Below are 21,562 nucleotides of genomic sequence, written 5' to 3'. Positions count from 1 at the left end.
CTATATTTATTTGCAAAGTGTGTGTTTTTAAGATGTCCAGGTAACAGAAATCACTGTCTCAGCATCATTAAATGACTATATTTATATTCAAAGGAGGTCCTAACCATAAAATATAGCCTCTAAAATATAAATGTAACCTAGACGTTTAGAATACTAATTGAGCCCAGTTTTAAAATCCAGATGTCCAGATGTTCTTTGACCTACACATGACCCAATCTGCTTTACTGGTACTGCAGCATTTGCAAAGATGAAGTAGAGAGAGAAGCTAAATATCTTTTTTTACACTTAATAAAAATATCAAAGCTAGGAATGATGTTGCCTGTAAACCACACCACCTTTCCACAAACAATTCAAATTCTCCTTCCTGCCTTCTGTGCTCGCTTCTCTGCAACCTGTAATTTCAAATAATGTGTTTTTACCCCCCCTCTCAAATTTTTTCGCTCCTGGATCAGGGGATAGGCTTGCGAATGCTGCTATTGTTTACAGTCTAATTTGAGACGGTGGAACAGTGACCTGCATCCCAAAGCAGACATTACACCTTCCCTTGTGTAGCGCACACTTGCACAGGCGGAGCAGGCGGTGCACACTGTGTAACTGCCATAATCACTAAGCAGACACCGCTGTTCTCTCCCTCATCAGTTTGTGTTGGTGCAGGTAACCCAGACAACCTGACAGTGTACACAAATTAGAGGCAGGCAGGAGAAGGGTATGATTAATGGTTCTCAATAAGGACAGGCCCCGGAGGAAAGAGGACTGTAGCAGCAGTGCTTATAAATCCCAGGGATTCTCTGAGGCAAGGAGGAGGTGGGAGACTGAGTTCGATTTGGGAGTGAGGGGAAGTGATGGGGGGGGGGGTGCTGTGTGAAGCAAAGACAAGATGCACGACTCATTTTTGTGTCTGTGCTTTTATACAAAATCCTCATACAGAGCAAATCCATGTTGTGCAGACTACACTATATTCATGCAGTTAATGAAATCTGTTGTATTTTGTCAGGTGCTGTTGCTAATTTGCCCCTTGAGACTGGAAATGCTTTGAATAATCTCTTGCTTTGACGACTGAGAGCAGCCCACCTTTCTACCACAGAGAATTCCCATGTCCCTCACTCACAGACTTTTCCTCTGAAAGGCCTTTTCTCACCTCCAAAATTGGAAGTTTCAGTGGTCTGAGCGGGGGGAACTTTACAGATTATCGGATGAGAATATCCTCAGATTTATCGTCTGCCGGTCAGTATATTAGCTGTCCTGAATAAACGCAGACGTTTGTAACTATCGATGCCACGCAGTGACCGATTGGACGCATCCAGACATTATAAACTGATCTGATTCTGCAGAGAGGAAACCCCCGCTCATGTGTTGTGGATCGTTCCTCTGTTCCTCCACATCCAGGCGAGGTGAGAGCGGCGCACAGCGCCAGACGGACCAGAGCGGGTTAGTGGGGATACGCAGCGGAGCGCACGGCTGAGGACTTTGTACAGCGCAACTCCAACACAAATGGATATTTACGTGGCTTTGCTATCTTTTTTCTTTTTTACCAAACCAGGTAAGTACAAGCAGCGTGGCTCTCTGTGGTCGCAGGCAGAAATTTTGTTGCGAGTGAGACGAGCTTCTTTGACGGTTTTTTTTTTTTTTTAATTTTACGCTCCTCAGTTTGCACCTTGCGCGCATGCATGTCGGATATTTTGGTAGTGTCTCTGGACAACTGCAGCTTATTGTTTTTTAATCACCCGCAGTTTGTAGAGTTAACATTTGGAAATAACCAGGACGCAGTTAAGGTGAAAGAGATGACACCTTTTACCTTAACGGGTGCGCACAGTGCACCTACGGTCCGTGGAGAACACAGGTGATGGCTGCGGGCACAGACGGTGCATCTCACTGGGCAGCATTAAGCAACCCTGCGTGTAAAATTAAAACTGCGTGAGTTTTTGCACGACCAGCCATTACTATAAGCAGTGAAATGCACATGAGCAGTGACCATGTCTGTTTGTGAAACGAATTAGGATTTTAGTTAAAACCCTGTCAGGTTTAATCCTCTAAGAGGGCTTTGAACACACCGCTTCACATCCTCTAACCTCCCTTTCTCTCCATCAGCTTTGGCTTTCGGATCAGATCAAGACTACCAGATTGATATCATCAATGAACTTGACCTGGCAAATGCCACCTATGGAATTACCCAAGTGGCGGGTCTTCACAACAGCAGCAAAGCCTTCCTTTTCCGAGGTAATGCACGCAAGCACGCACGCACGCTGACAATTTCTTCTTCATTAGTCGCGCTACTCAAGTTCAGAAATGTCTTTGTCTTCTGTTTCATGGCTGCGCGCACATGCACACACGTACACGCACGCACGCTCTTTGTTTCATTAGTTAGTGTGAGCAAAGTCACGCAGCGCCACACCTTTTGGTGTCACAGTATTAGCGCGGATTCTGAGGCAGAACACTCCGGGGAGCCTCCTCTCATAATTACTCCACATTTAATTTGTCCCAGGCAGCAGATGCTCCGGCTCTTTGCGGACACACTCGAGCGCGTTGTCTTGTGTAGGATTTTTCACAACACTTTGACTGTTTCCAATGACACCCAGTGTTGTGTAATCCGAACAACTGGTGGTTAATGGATATCAGGTGTGTCACAGCGTGAGGACCCTGAAGGGCACACAGCGTGCGGCTCGGATGTTTTTAGAGCCTCAAAGATAAAGAAAAACACCAGATCCTAATTCCAAATAAATGTCAAAGCCATAAGTCCTAATGGGAAGATAAACTACTGATAGCCTGTGTTCTTGCTGTTGAGGGTGAGGTGAGATGCGTGACCAGTGTCAGGAGATAACTTTGCTTTGCTCAGTTGCTTCTCTGCCCTCTGAAAAGGACTCAGTATTTGGTGCAGATTGTTCCTTTTTCGTGTTGTGCCCTGAGCTTTAAGCAAAAGCGGAATTGGTAGAACTGAAGTAGAATGAGGAAAGAATGGGATGTACAGCATTGAGAGAGAGAAAGATATGTGTGACTTTATGAGAGAGAGTTTTTTTTTGTGATTTGCTGTGTCTGTGTTTTTGTTTCCTTTTTGGCTGCAGCTACAGAAAAGGTGTCAGGAGAACCCGATGATTATATCTGAAACTTTGTTTCATAAATTTAGGTGTTTAATGTAATTTTAGTAGCTCAATATTCAAAGGCAGGTATGAGTTCCACATTAATGGTCCAATGCTGTTCCAACACAGGGAAACGCTGAACCTTTTTATTTTTTACTTTTTGTTGTCAAAATTCAAAGATACTGGCACAAACATCAGCGGCTCGAATCCAAAATAAGCAGCAGTGGGTATTGAGACTCATATCGGCAGAGTGCAAGTGTAGAGTGTGTGTGTGTGTGTGCGTGCGTGTGCTGCGTATGCATGTAGTCTTATTTTCTAGAGTGCTTGGCTTGGCGTGCCACTGGCTCAGTATGAATGAAGCCAGGGCAGCTTGGCCAACTCTGCCGAGGTGGAGCTGTCCAAGATTCAGGGCTGGAGGCCATTCAGGACGCACAACCTCACTTTTTACTTGATACACACACACACACACACACACACACACACACACACACACTCCAAGCTGCTCTCCCTGTGGTTTCCAGGCTCCCAGGGTCGAGGTGCAGCAGCAAAGATGGTGTGGGAAAAGGAGGCTAATCCAGTGGGGAAAACTGGACCTGTGAGTTTTTGAAGAGGACTCTTGTGTTGTGACCTATTTAACACTTTGCCCACCCTTGTGCTGCTTTCATGGCCCTGTAACCCAGATGGCTCCACAGAGCAACTGCAGCCAAAGTTGCAGCAACTATCAGTTACTATACTCCCTTTCTGAAAAAAAAAGTGGAGAAGTTGATGTTGTAATAGTTCACAGCAACAAGCAGCCCATGATTTACTGCCTAGTAGAAGCTTTGCTGGAGCCACTGGAGCTGATTGGGTCAGTGATTATTCAAGATGATTTATGTTTGCTGTATGCAATCATGTTGTGCACTGAGCTCAATATCATATTTCATCTGTTTGATTGCATAAATAGTGGAGGAACATATTGTAATGCTGGTGAAATGGCTGGGAGAAAAAAAGGGGCAATGTGGTGCTCCAATTAGTGTCGATAGCACTGAGATAGAAAGAGGGGGCTCTGCCAGTGTCTTTGGCTGGACACTGGGAACAGTCTCTCTGGTCTCCCAGTTAGCCGCTGATTTACAAACAACAGATGGCTTGCATCAGAAAATAGATTTCAGCCTTTCCTCTCTTAAAGTTTTCAGCAGAATAAGGCACCAGCGCACTTAATGAAAGCCCGTTTAGTAAAGGCAGCCTCCAGTAAAAGGTCCTTGTTTTGATGTGTAATCCGACCTTGCGTTGAAAAGAAAGAAAAATGCTAATAATCACCCACCGTGCAGTGATAGCTGGGAACAAAGCTCGGCTAATTGCTAATACATTTGCATATTTGTTATGGTTTGTAGGTTTTTTTTTTTTTTTATCAACAGGACTGCTTACATTGTGGGAACTTGTGTGATGTATTGAATACAGTTAATTTGTCCAGATGAGGGCTGACCTAGTTTCTCATCCTACATTGGAACCCAGATTGTCAACCTCATTACTCAGACCGCCCCACCCCACCCCACCCCACCCATCGCAATGTTGATTTAATTTAAAATTCTTCTAATGGTGATTGTCAGTTTGTATTCTGGTATCCCCCTGTGGGTTGATGTTGGGTCTGTTGGTCTGACAGTTCCGTGCAGGGTGAAACGTCTCAACTTCAAACAGCTGCAGCTTCAATCGTACAAAGCTTCCCTCACCAGACTAAAGGCTGCTGAGCACCTGAAGCTCTTCAGGGGGTCCACTTAGTTCCCAGTATCTGAGACCTGACTCTGGTCTCGTTTGGGCTTTATCCAAATTATATTCAGTCTTACCAGGTCAGGTGGGGTCCTCACTGTATTTGCCGCTGGTTTGGGGGTCTGTGTGTAAAACAGTGTAATACCTGAATGGATCCGAGCAGACCTGTGAGTCGCGATCGCCTCGGATCATGGGGTACAGTATGTTGATTTCATCACGGGAGAAAAATGTGGGGTTTTTTTTGACCCAAGCCCAGAAGCGTGAGCTGTGAATCGTAGGAGAGATGACATGTATTCCTACTCATTCCAGCTGTTCATTTTGCTCATGAACTGTTAGCGCATCATGCTGCTGCGGTGCTGCTGTTCATGTTCTCTGTTTGGGTCGACCAAAGTTTGGATCGGGTGTAATCATCCTCTGGTCTGTTTGGACAGAGTCTTACTGTCTTACCTTTATTTGAAACTGTATACATCACATCTGGGTAGGTTTGTTTTTCATGGGTCTGTTTCAGACAGAATCCTCCAGGTTACACTAGTGTTATGCACTGTTCAGAGTGCCAAACAGTGTCCAACTGCTTTGATTTGGGTAACAACACAACTTTTCTTTTGAAGAACAAACTTTTCGTTTGATAACCAACTGGTGGAAATGATCTAAGAAAAGCAAAGTTTTCACTTGATTTCATATCTGTCCAGTGGCTTTTGTCTACTAGTATGTCATGATTATTGCAGTTTCACAGGGCCACAAGCATGACTATAGACTTTTAGTTTTATTAAGACGTAGAAGAAATGCTTGAATATTAAACTTTTGTATTTGTAGTGAATGCCATTTTATTGAAATGACAATATTGGATGTGTTGGATGTTTGCTTTGAATCATGACAGCACTTTGACTGTTTGAAATCAATATTTTACTGTGTAAGATTTTTCCAACTAGAGCTTAAAAAAAGACCTCAAAGTCTGTTTTAATAGTTTATTATGAACTGGTTATTTGAATCATATGAACAGTGTTAAGTTGAACAGAAACTTAGACAAACATGTAGGAAACCCAGCTGGCTGTGAACCTATCTAGTCCGTATAGTTCCTTCTCTTCTTCATTGACTCTCCTGCTCAAAATCATTAATGTTAAATAGTCAAATGGTAACAGCAAATGCAGTCTTGATCTTGATATCCCTGAGATCTATAAACCTGCCTCCTATCAGCTTTTTAGACCAATTATCCTAAACATGTGACAACTCTGCAGTCTAGTTTTAGGACTGAGATGGTCCTTAATTAACGTTTAATCGACCCTGATGTCGATTCCAATCAGATTTTTTTTTTTTCCAATCTCATTTAAAGCAGTAATCCACACTGAAGCTCTTGTCCAGGAAAGACCTATAGCTAATGCACTTATTTGTTGTTTTACCTGTGGATAATGTTGCATGTAAAACATATATCAAGATATGTTAAGCAAACTGCAGTGAAGTTTAACTGCAGAATAAGTTTCAAATCAGAGTGAAGTTTTTATTTTCTAGGTCTGACACGAAGCTTCATGCTCCCAAAAGCCGTTCTTGGAAATGCAAATCATTCACTCGTGTAGAAGTTGCTGAGAGGGGAAGTGTTAATTTAAACTGTGAATTACAATGTTCAAACAAATTATTCCACATTTTGACAACTGAGTTTATTTGCTTTTGTGTCATATGACTCTTACACCTGTCAATTTAATATGAAGCTACAGTGGGTACGGAAAGTATTCAGACCACTTTAAATTTTTCACTCTTTGTTTCATTGCAGCCATTTGCTAAAATCGAAAAAGTTCATTTTTTTTTCTCATTAATGTACACTCAGCAACCCATCTTGACAGAAAAAAAAAACAGAAATGTAGAACTTTTGCAAATTTATTAAAAAAGAAAAACTGAAATATCACATGGTCATAAGTATTCAGACCCTTTGCTGTGACACTCATTTAACTCACATGCTGTCCATTTCTTCTGATCCTCCTTGAGATGGTTCTACTCCTTCATTGGAGTCCAGCTGTGTTTAATTAAACTGATTGGACTTGATTAGGAAAGGCACACAACTGTCTATATAAGACCTTACAGCTCACAGTGCATGTCAGAGCAAATGAGAATCATGAGGTCGAACTGCCCAAGGAGCTCAGAGACAGAATTGTGGCAAGGCACAGATCTGGCCAAGGTTACAAAAGAATTTCTATAGCACTCAAGGTTCCTAAGAGCACAGTGGCCTCCATAATCCTTAAATGGAAGAAGTTTGGGACGACCAGAACTCTTCCTAGACCTGGCCGTCCAGCCAAACTGAGCAATCGTGGGAGAAGAGCCTTGGTGAGAGAGGTAAAGAAGAACCCAAAGATCACTGTGGCTGAGCTCCAGAGATGCAGTAGGGAGATGGGAGAAAGTTCCACAAAGTCAACTATCACTGCAGCCCTCCATCAGTCGGGGCTTTATGGCAGAGTGGCCCGACGGAAGCCTCTCCTCAGTGCAAGACATATGAAAGCCCGCATAGAGTTTGCCAAAAAACACATGAAGGACTCCCAGACTATGAGAAATAAGATTCTCTGGTCTGATGAGAACAAGATTGAACTTTTTGGCGTTAATTCTAAGCGGTATGTGTGGAGAAAACCACGCACTGCTCATCACCTGCCCAATACAATCCCAACAGTGAAACATGGTGGTGGCAGCATCATGCTATGGGGGTGTTTTTCAGCTGCAGGGACAGGACGACTGGTTGCAATTGAAGGAAAGATGAATGCGGCCAAGTACAGAGATATCCTGGAAGAAAACCTCTTCCAGAGTGCTCAGGACCTCAGACTGGGCCGAAGGTTCACCTTCCAACAAGACAATGACCCTAAGCACACAGCTAAAATAACAAAGGAGTGGCTTTGGAACAACTCTGTGACCATTCTTGACTGGCCCAGCCAGAGCCCTGACCTAAACCCAATTGAGCATCTCTGGAGAGACCTGAAAATGGCTGTCCACCAACGTTCACCATCCAAACTGACAGAACTGGAGAGTATCTGCAAGGAAGAATGGCAGAGGATCCCCAAATCCAGGTGTGAAAAACTTGTTGCATCATTCCCAAGAAGACTCATGGCTGTACTAGCTCAAAAGGCTGCTTCTACTCAATACTGAGCAAAGGGTCTGAATACTTATGACCATGTGATATTTCAGTTTTTCTTTTTTAATAAATTTGCTAAAATTTCTACAGTTCTGTTTTTTTCTGTCAAGATGGGTTGCTGAGTGACATTAATTTTAGCAAATGGCTGCAATGAAACAAAGAGTGAAAAATTTAAAGGGGTCTGAATACTTTCTGTACCCACTGTACATGATCTGCACGGTAACCAGAGTGCTGAAAGGAAGTTGCTGCTTGAGGGACACCGACGTGTAAACCACGCCTTGTTGTTTGCACATTTAATGTGTTAATTGATGAGCTTCAGTGGTTAGAGGTGTTTCCCCTCATTTCTGAGCTCCAGCTTCATATTGAAAGGACAGATACAAGATGTGTTTCATCAGCATGAAACGCCATAAGCACAATGACAAACAAGTCCTTCAATCTGGTTAATTCATGGGATGCTTACTTTGTTGTTGACAATTAAATTCTACTCACAAGTGAAATTATTGTTTCCATACATAGCTATTGTCTTAAATGATGATGCATTTCCATGTGGGTGGAATACCTGCAGTGTGTTTTAGCCTGTCATGATGCAACGACCAGTGTTATCACTGTTAAAAAAAAAAAAAAGGAAAAAAGAGTATTGCTTACTGTACCTTGATAATGTGTCAGACGTTCGAGGTTTGTCCAAACTGCAACAAGCTCTTTCAGCGTTCCTCCCTCACAAAATGTAAAACTCATCCACAGATGAAAAAAAAAGAAGCTGAAAAAAGTTTGTAGAGAACAGAGGCAGCAGATGGTTGCTACCCTCTGTGAATAAGTCTGCAAATCCTGCTTCACAAGAAAAGCCTACCACTGATTTGTAAGACTGATCGTCTAAAAGTAAGAGGAGCAATTTGCGAGTGACACCAAATTAAATAAAGGGACTCATCTGTTATACAGGATTTACTGAACTACTCAAAACTCAATCTAACCTTTTTTAGAAATGATGCTTTCTCTGGCAAATTGGCACTCATGCTAAAGCTTGCCTTACTGGGACTATCAAAATACAGTTTGTTAAACCTGGCTCTGGTTCCATGGACTGTCTGTCTTCTGGGCAAATATAATGTTGGCGACTATAATCCCATTTATAAGGCAACATAAATATTCCAGCTGTGGCATCAGTCTCAAAGTCTTAAAACCTGTCTTCTGAATCGTTAGTCCACAAGACTTGTATCCCTGAAAGTATGACCTAGATGAATATGAAAGAAGTCATTTTTGAGTTCAGAACACCTTTGGTTTTATTCTCCTCTGTAATTGTAATTGTACAGTTACACTATAGATTTTTGTCAAAAATTTAAGGCGGGCACCCAGATTTTCCACCATGCCACACACACAGCCGAGCAGTAATAACAGCGGTGATCACAAAGGTCTCCACCATATTTTCTGGATCAGTTCAGAAACAGCTACAGCTGCATCTTCTGTCAGGCCATTGTCGAACACTACTTGTTGTAGGGAAAAATATGTTTTGCGAAAGCTGAAATAGGTGTTTTATGAAGAGCAAAACTGGCTACTCTGAAAATCGCTCAATTTCTGCAGTTGCTCCCAATTGAAAAACTGAATGTCTCTCAAACAAGAGGCCTACAGTTGCAGCCAGCACTTTATTAACAGCAGAAAACAGACGGTAACCAGCTGCTGCCTTACCACTCTGCCCTCCAAATCCCTGACCCGGACTACAGGAGGTGGACAAAATAATGCAAAAACTACATTTCAATTACCACCAACACGCCAAAGCTGCAGCAGCATTGATCGAACAAACACAAACTGAAGAATGTTTTATATGTTAAAGTGGAAACGTAACAGTGTGTGCTTAAGAGGAAATTGGCATACTGACTACTAATGAATGAGGGACTGAGCTCACCTTGGAGTAATTTACAATGGAAAGTATTTACTTTTTTGTTATACTTACAGAGTAAAGGATAAGGCTTGCTATTTTTCATACCTTATCGTAAAAAAAAAACCCATTAAAAAAGACCAAGAGCAGCAATGTGGTAGGATTTTAGCAAGCAGGGAGGAAGTGCTGTGTTTTTGTGGACTATTTCCAGCTGTAGATATGAGACTGAGTCAAAATAAACCACAGTGGCCTTGTTGGTGGTAATGAAGGAACGTGTCACCCAGTGCAATGGTGTGGGTCATTATTGGGTTTTTAATAGTTTTTGGATAATAATGTAGCTCTATGCTTTGGTCTCACACACACACACACAGTACCTTTTAATGGCAGCAATTCATTGCTGGTTTCATGGGCTTTGTTGACAGTAAGAAAAAATATAGGATATCACCAGCATGTTTACCAGGGCTTTGCCCATTGTAAAAGAAAATCCTTCATAAACATTTTAACACTTGAATAATACAATTTATTACATTTGCAGTGTAGCTACAATAAAGCCTAATAGTCGAAAATGTTTCAGCTTAAAGATTTTATCTAAACCAGTAAACATCAGGTTTTTTTGTGCACCAATCATACAGGAAAGAAGAAGTCGGAGAAGAAGCAAGAAACACTGACAATGAAATCCAGGACTCCTGGGATCAGAAAATAGACCCGAAAACCAGGTTGGGTTTTGAGTAAGAGGCAATTTTCACTTTTTCTCAGGGAGCTAACAGAGATATTGCTATCTCTCTCTGCACTTGCTCATAAAACCCAGAAGTGAATGCAACAGGTATTTTTTTTATTTTTTTTACCACTTCTTTCTTTGCAGTTGTCAAAAGGCAATATGGGAATGGTACAGTAGGAAATCCCAACATGAAATATAAATAGATGAAGCAAGTTAAGTAAAAGTGAGTACACCAAATCTTAAATCACATGACAGCACAGGGGGAAGGTAGAACTGTGTTGATGCCTTTTTGACCAGAGGAGGAACAGATGAGACAAAAAAATTCCCTGTAACAATAAAAGTGTCTCCACTACAGATGTGTTCACATGATGGTCTCTAATTGCGGATGGGGGAAAAATTATTCCCTCAAGTTTTTAAGCCTCAATTGAGGCAGTGCAGGACGATTACTGCTGATTACAGTGATTACTGTCTCTGAATACACCGAATAGAAGGGCTCCTAATTATCTGTAATGGTGCAAGTTTTCTTCTTTGTCATCTTGCATCCATCAGGGAGTGTGTAGTTACAACTCTGATCTGATACCTCACCAGATGCTGTGTGTGTGGGGGGTGTGTGTGTGGGGGGGGCAGCTCTCCGTGCCTGACTTTCTTGTGTTACAGAGATATTTCATCATTTAATATATTAAATCGACACTAATTGGCTGGTAAATTCTACATGTAAACACTTAAACAACAGGTTGATGAAAAGAAAAATAGCCTTTGTCTCTGCTGGCAACCTGTGTATCTGTCAGCTAGATTTGTCTATACTTCTATCTCAGCCTTGCCTCAAGGATCCATTCGTTATGTAGCTGTGAGGTAGAACTTAGAACATAGAACCCTGGTAGCCTAGTGGTTAAATGCAGAGCCACCTAACTGCAGCGTCCATGGTTGCATGTCATAGCCCTCTGTCTCCACATGTCTCCTGTTTCTTTCAACCAGTCCTCCAACCTATAAATAAATACACAGACTGTACCGAGAGCAGCGTACTTACTTTCGTTGCCATGGTTACTACAATAACGGTCATGGCTTCATTAGGTTTAGGCACAAAAACTAGTTGGTTAGGTTTAGGAAAAGATCGCGATTTGGGTTCAAATAAGTACTTCCTCAACATTACGCAATCTTTGTTGTCATGGTTACAATAATAACAACGTGGTTTACTCGGTCGAACGGCCACGGATAATAGAAACAATACAAACTGCTACTTTCACATGGGAATGGATCACCGCTCTCCTGTGTCCTATTCATCCACAGATCTGATCTATGAAAAGATCCGCCACCTAACACTTAATTAGTCGCTAAACATTGTTGAAGTTGAATGCTGTTCTGTCAGAAATATCAAACCCGAAAGCTAAATGATTAACACACAGACTGTTACAGATACTGGACTGATGTGCGTTGCAACTCTTAATGATTTGTTTGCAGCTTCTATGCCACTATGTGACTCGCAGTTCCATTTCACTACCACAGATTAAGTGGTCTTTTAACCTCCATCAAGTCTTCCGCTGACAGGTCTTCTTGTCAACCCACAGCTACTATATATAAATCAATATGAACACTCAGTTGCCCATTTGGTACCAACGGGGATTTAATCCATTGACTCTGCAGTGGTGAATGACTTCATGATTGAATAGATGGCTAGTTATATCTGTCTCTTTACAGATAGTTTCTTGACACTTAATCAAAAGACGAATGCCTTGAAACAAAATGGTTGGCCTCTTGTGCAATACTAGAAAGACCAAACATTTGGGCTTTTTAGTATTGCATATTTACCCTTGGGGTAACCGAAGACATTAGAAGGTTAACAAGACGGGCTGAAAAAATCCACGTCCCACCACAGGTTTCCTTTTCTTCTCAGCATATCAGCTCTGTGCATGTTACTCCTAATTTAGGAAAGTCAAAATATGCCAATCTTTGATGTGCTCCAGTGAAATGTTATCATGTTTGTGTCAGGCTATTGGGCAGGCAGAAGGTTTGGCTCCACTCGAACAGATCTGTCTGTTCTCTCACGGTGAAGATGAGACTAAGCTGCATGTAACAAAATGGGGAAAAAAAGCAAAATGCCAAATTAGAGAGCTGGATTTAGCTCACAATTGCAGATGCTGCAGAGAAATTAGACAGTACATGGTTTGAAGAAGGAGAAATAGGTGATGACACATTTTTGAATTCTTGATAAACCCAAAATAAAGCAGCAGCAAAATATGACCTTTTAGTTATTCTATTTCTGTTGCAGGCTGTTTCTGCACCATTCCTGCAGGTTTAGAGCAAAATGGCTAGAAACTGAGAGGTTTGAGTGAGGTCTCATTCTCTCTCGCTTCCATGTTGTTGCTATTTATACTCCCCCCCACCCCCACCCCCCTCTCTTCTGACTGCAGAGCCGAGCGGTGTTGCATGTGGCACAGATATTACAGAGAAAGCCCCATGCAGCCAGGCCCGAGAGGCTGTGGGCACTTCACAGGAGCAGCTAAGCCAGGCTACAACTCTAAAGTCTTCAGCGCACAATCCCAGCCGCTGAATCCAATGGAGGCTATCAAACCTTTCATCTTTTATGTATGAGCTTCCTGGCCGTCCCACTGCTGGAGGAGGCGAGACACTGGTCCCACCTCAAAGGAACCTCGGTGGAATTATTCCATCTGAATTATTCATTGTACATGAGGGCGATATCTTTTAAAGGGACAGACGTGTCTCTATTGCCCCCCTGCTGTCAAATTAAAGGCAGCGCACAGGAACAAGGGCCAGACACAAGTGCCTTCAGTTGGCTGTGGGAAACATGATCTCATCTGGCACACCCAGACCAAAAAATCCATATAATTGGTCCGGAGCATCACAGTGTCCATGGTCCCAGGATCAATAGCAAGGGTTTACTGTAAAGGATCAATTTCTGGCATTGAAGCACTGCGATGAAGCTGCATTGTGCAGTTTTTGACCCAAACTGAGGCCAACTGTGCCTCTCTCATCATCTGATGAGGTTGTGTAAAGCCACGAGGGGTTGAATTCCTGTATGATTTGTGCCTTTTTTTTTTTTGCAGAAAAATGAGTGCCGGTGCCGTGTTTTGCTTTCAGCCCACTCACCAGTGTCCCAAATATCTAATTTGATTCTGCCACTACGAGTCAAGAATTTTCACTTCCTATATACACACATGGGGGCTTTATTATGCTCCTGCTGTGCTGTTTTATTAGGTTTCTGCTAAATTTTAAATTTTCAGAATTTAAATGATTATTTTCAGCCGTGCCGGTGACGTGGCGCTGGAGATTGCTCTAATCACTGTAACACGTGGTCGTAGAAACTGCAAGTCTGACTCATCCAGCTTATCCTATACACATACATAAACACATACACAGTAAATAGTTCCAGCTTTAATAATAACAGCACATATTGCAGCTCCCTACGGAGTTCACTGCACAGGAGGCTGCATTGCTGGCTCCTTTAACGATTCACTCTTTTTTTGTCTTTACGAGTTCCACAGCAGCAAACTGTGCTGTTGTGTTTATATTTTGCAGCGCCCTCATATTTTTTTTCTCTTATGAACAGTACAAGTTTTAAATTGACCGTCTGGAAAACAGTTGCAATGGTGCATTGTCATACACTCAAAGCTCCCTCTAAAGCCCGGCCCCTCATCACACACAGAGCAAGTACATCTGCAATACAACATGCTCATCTTTAAATTCTCGGCTGCATGACTGGAGACTGGCACAGTAACCTCAGTGCAGAGCAATTAAACTCTGTCTATTTATCGTTGCCTCAAACTGTTCGTGGAAGGTGCAAGAACGAGCCTTCAGCACCTTCCTATCTCCATGAGAAGCCTGATATAATTAGCCCTGCTTTGTTCTGCCTGCAGCCATTGTCTTAGTTTTGATGGTATCACAGTCGCACTGTAATTGCATTCAATTTCACTCTGGTGGCTTTATAACCTATCATAGATTAGAATTGGAATTTGTTTTTGTACCACTTGGGTATGATGTAGGAGATGCCTTCTAGATCAGCAGCCAAAACTTTATTACCAACAAAAAGTCATTAGCTTTCTAGCATCCAGCTAGCCATTCGAGTTTGCTGTTAATAAGTTTACCCATAAATCCTTCCATAAAGAAACATAAATCAGCGTTTAAAATGCACATCATGTTCTGTACAGTAAATTATTACAGGCCCCTAAATAAAGTAAAGTGGGGATTCTTTCACAAATAATGGCATGTGTCGTTTTTATTTATCAGTTAATTTTACACAAAGTGCAGTAAATAAAAAAAGAGCAAAAAAAACTAAATAAAATCAGTATTTGATGTGAACACCTTTTGCCTTTAAATGACAATACACCTGCACACAGTTTCTCATGGCTTCACTTGGCATGTATGTTGTTCCAGTCACCCGGGAGAACCTGCCACAGTTCTGCTGTGGATTTAGTCTGTCTCCATGACTGTGGGAGCCAGACCATCTGTTGCAGGACATGCACATGCATGTACCATACATATAAATCCATACGGATACACATACATTATATATTACATATTGCATAAATGGGATGTAGTTAACAAAACCTTTGAATTTCCCCCCACTTCACAGCAAACTTGAACTTTTCTGCTTTCTCTCCATTTTTCCTGACTGCTCTTTCTTCTAAATAAATAATATCCTACCATGAAAGTAAACACTGTCTTTGAGATAACAGAAGAACTCCAGGCAACAGTGAACAGCTTTTTTGCAACTGTCAGTACACTTTGGTTGAGATAAAAATAATTTAAGCAAATAATTATCATTTAGAAATAGGACAATAGAGTAGCAGGGAATATTCTTTAGTAAAACAGAATGATATCTGATCAATATTTATGCATATTACGCATTATTGCATATTTATAAGTCTTTGTTGACAAAGCTGTACAATCTATATTTGATGTTCTGTAAAAGCATAAACACAAATCAACATTCTTGATAATATACCTTTACCTGTGATCTCTCGTAAAGGTACAGAGTGAACGTATGTTGGGATTTAGCAGCACTGAGCTCATCTCCCAAAATGTGGTCACGGTCCTTCATGGATTAACTGTGAACACCTACAAGCTGGTTACCAGGACAACACTGACACCATCACGGCTGCACGCTACTGGTAATTTAGCGTACCGCAAGATGCAGCAGTGGCAGCTTCAAGGCAAAAGGTGTCACTGACAACCTTTAAACTTAAGCTGAAGCCTGTAACATGTCGGAGCAAACACTGAGCATATCGCTTTTGCCATGTGAACACCTTGCCAGACCAATCTGGCTGAGTTTAAAGTGCAAATGAACCTTCACATGCCTTTTGGGGGGCTGAGAGAGTTTCACCACTGCTGGGTCTCAGGAAACCGATTTCAAACAGGTGGGAGGGGCTCACCACTTGCACTTCTCCCTGTTTCCATTACAGCGAGGTTGACAGGTGTGGGTTTTGTGAGACATTAGCTAGCATATACTGGTTGTCAGACTAATGCAGCTTCTTTTTATGCACCTTAGTGCCCCTGATACTTACAGTGTCATTCTTGGCTTAGAGGGGTGTGTGTGCATATGTATGTGTTTGTTGGCGAGTGTTGTTTAAAATGGATGGGATGCCATTAAACTAAACTTGGGAGACTATTGCCCTAAAGATAAACAAGAATAAAAGTCGCAGTGGGCCCCGTTGTCTTGATCTTTATCTCAATCGGAGGGTTACAGTGTCAGACTTGTTCAGCCTCTGGGAAGCATGAATGTGACCTGTTAATGTCATTAATGCTTGACTGATACCAGATTTCTGAGGCAAGTATCAATGTTTGAGAGCATCTTTTCTTTTTTCTTTTCTTTTTTTTTTTTTTTACAACATAACATAGCAAACTGTCTGCACACTGCCCTGTGATACACTGGCAACCTGTCCAGGGTTCATCCTCCCTCTCACTCAGTGTCAGCTGGGATTGGCTCCAGTCCAAATGTTATGGCAATCTACATTATAGATTTTTTTTTTTGATTTTTATTTAGATTTTGTGTGTAGAAATGTAAATTTTGACCTAATGGTGGTGCTGGAGGAAAGGTCAGTGGGATCCTCAAAAAGATTGAGCCATCCTCTGGAGACGTTGAATATTCTGATTAATGTTTAATGGGAAGCTGACCAGTGGTTATCCGGACCAAAGTGTTGGATGCGCTGAAGCTCTTGCCATCTTTGCCATTCTTCAGCTGCTTCCCTGCGGCTTTGGGGGCAAAAATGCAAATTTTGTTGGAAAATGTCATTATTTTTTTGTTAATATTATTAGTCCCATAAAACCAGTGATAGTTAAGTGATTTTTGCCATCAAATTAATGTGATAACTATGTTGAAATCAACCCATGATATCATTCTGATAGAAACAATGCAATGGACCAATGGATGTTGATTCATATCCAGACAGATCTAGACTGGGGATGAGGAGGATGACAAAAGTTTAGAAGAAGCTCTATTAGAGGAACTACTTTGTTTTGAAATTGAATGTTGAGTTTGTATTTTCATCTTTCCATCTACCCTAATCTTGATTATCAAACGTGCACACATCCTATGGGCTTGAAAAATTGGCATTAAAGGTCCCATGGAATGTAAAATGATGTCACAGAGAGGAACAATCAATAGTGTGAACCAGTCGGAGATCAGTTGTGGAGAGAAACATGGTTTGATTTTTGTGTTGTGGTGGCTTTATTGGTTTCAATTATACCTGCCAGAGCAGTGTGAGGTGTAGAGTTTTCTAGGAAGCAATACTTTGCCATGAAGTTCAGGTCCACCTTTTTATGAGGTCTTTTAAAAACAAGACTAGGTTCAAACATGGTACACTGCTGGGCCGCAGTGCTGGAGGTCATTATCACTCATTAGGTTGTCTTAATCAAGTTTTTGTTGACCCTGGTCCAGGTTCAAGTCCTTTTGATATTGCCAATACCGAGTCTGACCCAAGACCTACATATTTTATCAACATATCAAAGTAAATGTATCTGATACTCTGAAAAAAAACAACCGTAGCCTATTGAACCTGATTCACCTGATTTTTCTCAAGCTACTAAAATAAATTGCATATAAATTTAAACTGAACTTGACACGATGCTAAAGACGGGACGTATCACTGTGTTTGAATTGTTGGAGCTAGAAAAAACTGTCCAGTTCTGCGTGGCTAAATATGAATACAGACGTGCATCTGTATATCTCCGAGACTTCAGTGTCTTCTGAGGTCACCAGTCAGCTGAGAAGCATTCTTCATTTCCAAGAAGGAAATTGGTTTTATCCTGACTCCATTGAACTCATTCATATGCATTCAACATATTCTCTTTGAGCCGAATTCTATTCATTTGTTTGAGAAAACATCAGTAAAACATTTGCTTTCACTGTCGGACACGACATCTTTGAAATAATGAAAACTGAATCATACTGTCGGTTTAATTTTACTTGATACAAACAAACAACAAGAAAAGCATTTCAGATACACACAGAAACTTGGTCTGACAATGGGGCTCCAAATTTGTAACTCAGACATGATTGGTGTGACTTTAATGGAAGTTGGATGGATGATACATTTTGGCACAATAACTTTGAAAGCGTAGGACCACTGCAATCTCACAACATGGTGCGTTTTGTCGCTGAGTGCTCTCTGCAACACAGGAGCACAGGGTCTTGTTGCCCATTAAGTGGTAAGTGAAAGAAGGTCTGAGACTTTATCGGCTAGTCAGCATCAGCATAGTTTTGTTGTTCATGACGGCATGGATGCTGTACTGTACCTTCAACAGTGTTTAAAACTTCAGCACTCTGAAGGAGCAAAACGCAAAGCTCCGGTGAAGGATCAAAGGATGCTGGATTTAAAAATAAGAAATGGGAGTGTTGACTGCATCACACAGCAAGCCGTCATTTTTGTTTTAGTCGGGGGGGTTAGAGGAGGAAGAGGGATAGCAAAACACAGTTGGAGATGCTGCTGCTCTTCTTGACTGCAACCTTTTCATGTCTTACAGTTTTGTCTCTGAGGCATGACAGAGAGCGGAGAAGTGAGAGGGGCTTTGAGATGGAAACAATGGAGGCTTTTTCAGCCCTGTTGCTAAATGAATATCGCTCACTGTTTGCTTCTCAAGCAGCCTCCACACCAAAAAGAATGAATATGTAAAAGAGGTGTATGTGCTTCGTTGTTTTTACTTGCTACTGAAAAACGTGAGTAGCAAAATTTCTGGTGTATCATGAGACTGAATGAGATTTTTGTGAGATTTTACGAGTAGAAATGTTGTTTTATTCTGTAGCATTATTCAGATTCTTGGGTTGCACTGCGCACTGCAAAGCCCTTCCAACAAACAAGTAGAAATATTATCTAGGGAATTTATATTCTTAGATGAAGATCTCGAGTGGGTCCTGCTGTCAACATTTTTTACATTTTAAAGGAGATTCCTCCAAGAGCTCTGGATTCTTCCTACCCAAATGAGCATCATAGGCCCTAATTAATCTTGATTGCTTATATCTCATCTCCTTGAAAAATACTATTTGGTGTTAAGAATATTTTTCCACCGAACAAGGCATTGGCCTCGCATTTCACCCTGGTTGCCGCACGGTGGCTCTAAATATCAAGGATTGTTCACAAGGGGGACTTGGGCCCACTCCGAATGTCCACCCTCACAGACTCAGACTTTGAGGTGAGTTTCCACTAAGTCCATGAGGGTTTAGAGCTGTCCCACTATAAAACCATCAACTGCATGAGGGCTCTCTGCAGACATTTTGAACCCATCCTGCGCACTTCCCTTAAGTCTGCGTTTCTGCATACTTTTGCCTGAGTTCTACCCAAAATTCATAGCGTTGTGACATTAAACACAAGGTTACAAACAACCGCCATAAAATGGAAGGAGATAATAAGATAGAAGAACGGTTAACAAACAAGCATGAAGGGAAAGAACCCAAATGTTAGCGTTACAAGAAAAAAGAAGTTTACATAGTTCAAATGTGGCTTGGAACAATGGGTTTACCGTGCAGCCATGGTTGAGAGTCAATAAAAACATCTCACAAACGAGCACTCAGACAGCTTCTCCAGTCAAGACTCAGGAGTGAAAACGGGTCATCCTCATACTACATGGAGCACATGTTGATGCTCACTTGTTTTTATCCAAAAAACAGCCCAAAGCCCAAAGTTAGTTCATTTCCAGTGATATCAATGATATCATCTCCAGGGGGAAAGTTAAAAGAAACAAGACGAAGAGTTAGAAAACTTTGTAAAGTGAAATCAAATAAAACAAAGCAGACAAAAGCAGCAAATGTTTGAGAAGCTGGAACCTACAAATTTTGTTGGCATTTTTGCTCAGTTGAGCATCATTGATTTCTGTCAACTGATTAATTAATCAGCTAATTATTTCAGCACTAGAGCAGCACAAAAGTTTTACAAATCGCCTCCCCTTGGAATATTAAACCTGCCTGAACGGAGCCTATAAAGTACAGCACCATAACTTTACCATGAACAATATATGTAGTAGCTGCCAGCCTCATACCAGCAGTTTATTAATACTAAAGCTTTAACTTTACAATGCCAAATGACTAAGGGCTGCTCATGTATCACAGTGACAATACCTCCAGAGAATGGAAACCGCACTCACTCTCTCACACACACACACACACACACACACACACACACACACACACACGAGCGGGAGGAAGGCCACAGAGATTTTTCAAGCTCGTGTTATGCTCAGCTCGCATCTGCACGCCTGAGAGAGGATGGCGTTTGTCATGAAGACAGGGGAAACATCTGGAGTGCCATTTGTTTCAATAATTCATCGTTTCTGACTTCATAATCAACCCCAACACAGTCGAAGTTACTAAACTAGGTAGCTTCGCTCTCCAAGCGGCGTCCCGTGTGAATAATCTGTTGCTGACACGTGTTGAGAGTACACACCGAGATATTGCTCCACACGCAGCAGCTAGTTTGCATTTCCAGTCGTCTGTGTTTGATGAGTTGCCTCCTCTCTGCTTTTGCCTCTGTGTGAATGGATTCCCCGTTTGCTCAGATAACAGAGGGAGGGAACTGTTGGTGTTGTTTGTCTTGCCATGTCTTCACTTTTTTTCTTTTTAGAGAAGTATTATTGTGTTTGTTCACTGGCAGGGCTGTAATGTTTTCAGATACTGACACAGCTGCTAGCAGGGGTGCAAGACATGACAGAAATTTGCATTGTGTGACACTTTTCCTGGATCCTCTAATGGCAATATGACACGAGGTTAAAAAAACAGAAGATTTAAGTGTGGAGTTTCACTTTGATGTGTGCTTGTTCATGCTGCAAATGTGTTTTTTGCATGGCAACAGCATCAAAACGGTGGATTGAAATAACACTTATAAACATTAAGATTAGTATCAACAGTGTTGACTGACCTCTGACCTCTGGTAAAATGTGAAAATAGCACTGTCAATAGAGGCGTTCATAGTGCGTTTCACACATCTATAATTGTCAAGTTAGCTCAACAGTTAAAGCTGAAACAATCAATGAATCAGGTAGTTGATTGAGAGAAGTAATTGGAAACGATTTTGCTAATCAATTGTTTTTTTTCTCAGTTTATTTTTCTGTAAAAAAATGTCAAACATTCAGTGATTCAATTGTTTTGTGTGTTTTAGATAAGTGAGGTTAGTCGGATAAAGGGCATTTCTTCATCCTGGACTTTAGAAACTGTGACTGTTTCACATGTACAGACCGAATGATTAATCAGTTAATCATGAAATGATAAAAATATATTGATGAAAATAATTGTTAGTTGTACCTTATCAATATTAATACAGCCATTATCTTAAGAACGCTTGTAGCTGCATGGCACAGTTGTTTATACATGTTCTAAGAGGCTTTTCATGAAAAGAGTTTTATGCAGTTTGACTTGAGTTTATCTTTTTTTTTTTATTATTATTTTTAGGTCCGGTAACAAAAAGTTACATAAACTTCTTATCAAGCAACAGAGCGGCATTTAAAGCTACTCAAAGACTTGTGACAGCTTCCTGTGACTGCAGCTGCTCCACAGTGGAAGCCTTCCAGCAGCACCTCCTTGCTTGATGTCTTCTTTTCACATCGGATTTCTT

The 21,562-nt window shown here is 41.4% G+C and overlaps 1 protein-coding gene across 1 annotated transcript in view; it reads left to right on the top strand.

The window, feature by feature from the left end:
- Positions 1 to 1,428: 1,428 nt before the first annotated feature.
- The window catches only part of nell1 (neural EGFL like 1), a 242,836-nt gene continuing 222,702 nt past the window's right edge, over positions 1,429 to 21,562 (top strand). The window contains exons 1-2 of the mRNA XM_022748050.1: positions 1,429 to 1,540; positions 2,089 to 2,217. Of these exons, the coding sequence (XP_022603771.1) occupies positions 1,492 to 1,540; positions 2,089 to 2,217 (178 nt within the window). The 5' untranslated portion in view covers positions 1,429 to 1,491. The remainder of the gene's footprint in view (positions 1,541 to 2,088; positions 2,218 to 21,562) is intronic.

The sequence above is a fragment of the Seriola dumerili genome, unplaced genomic scaffold (genome assembly GCF_002260705.1).
Source record: "Seriola dumerili isolate Sdu_G_001 unplaced genomic scaffold, Sdu_1.0 BDQW01000011.1, whole genome shotgun sequence".
Taxonomy (NCBI): domain Eukaryota; kingdom Metazoa; phylum Chordata; class Actinopteri; order Carangiformes; family Carangidae; genus Seriola; species Seriola dumerili.
This window is presented reverse-complemented; position numbering and strand designations above follow the sequence as displayed.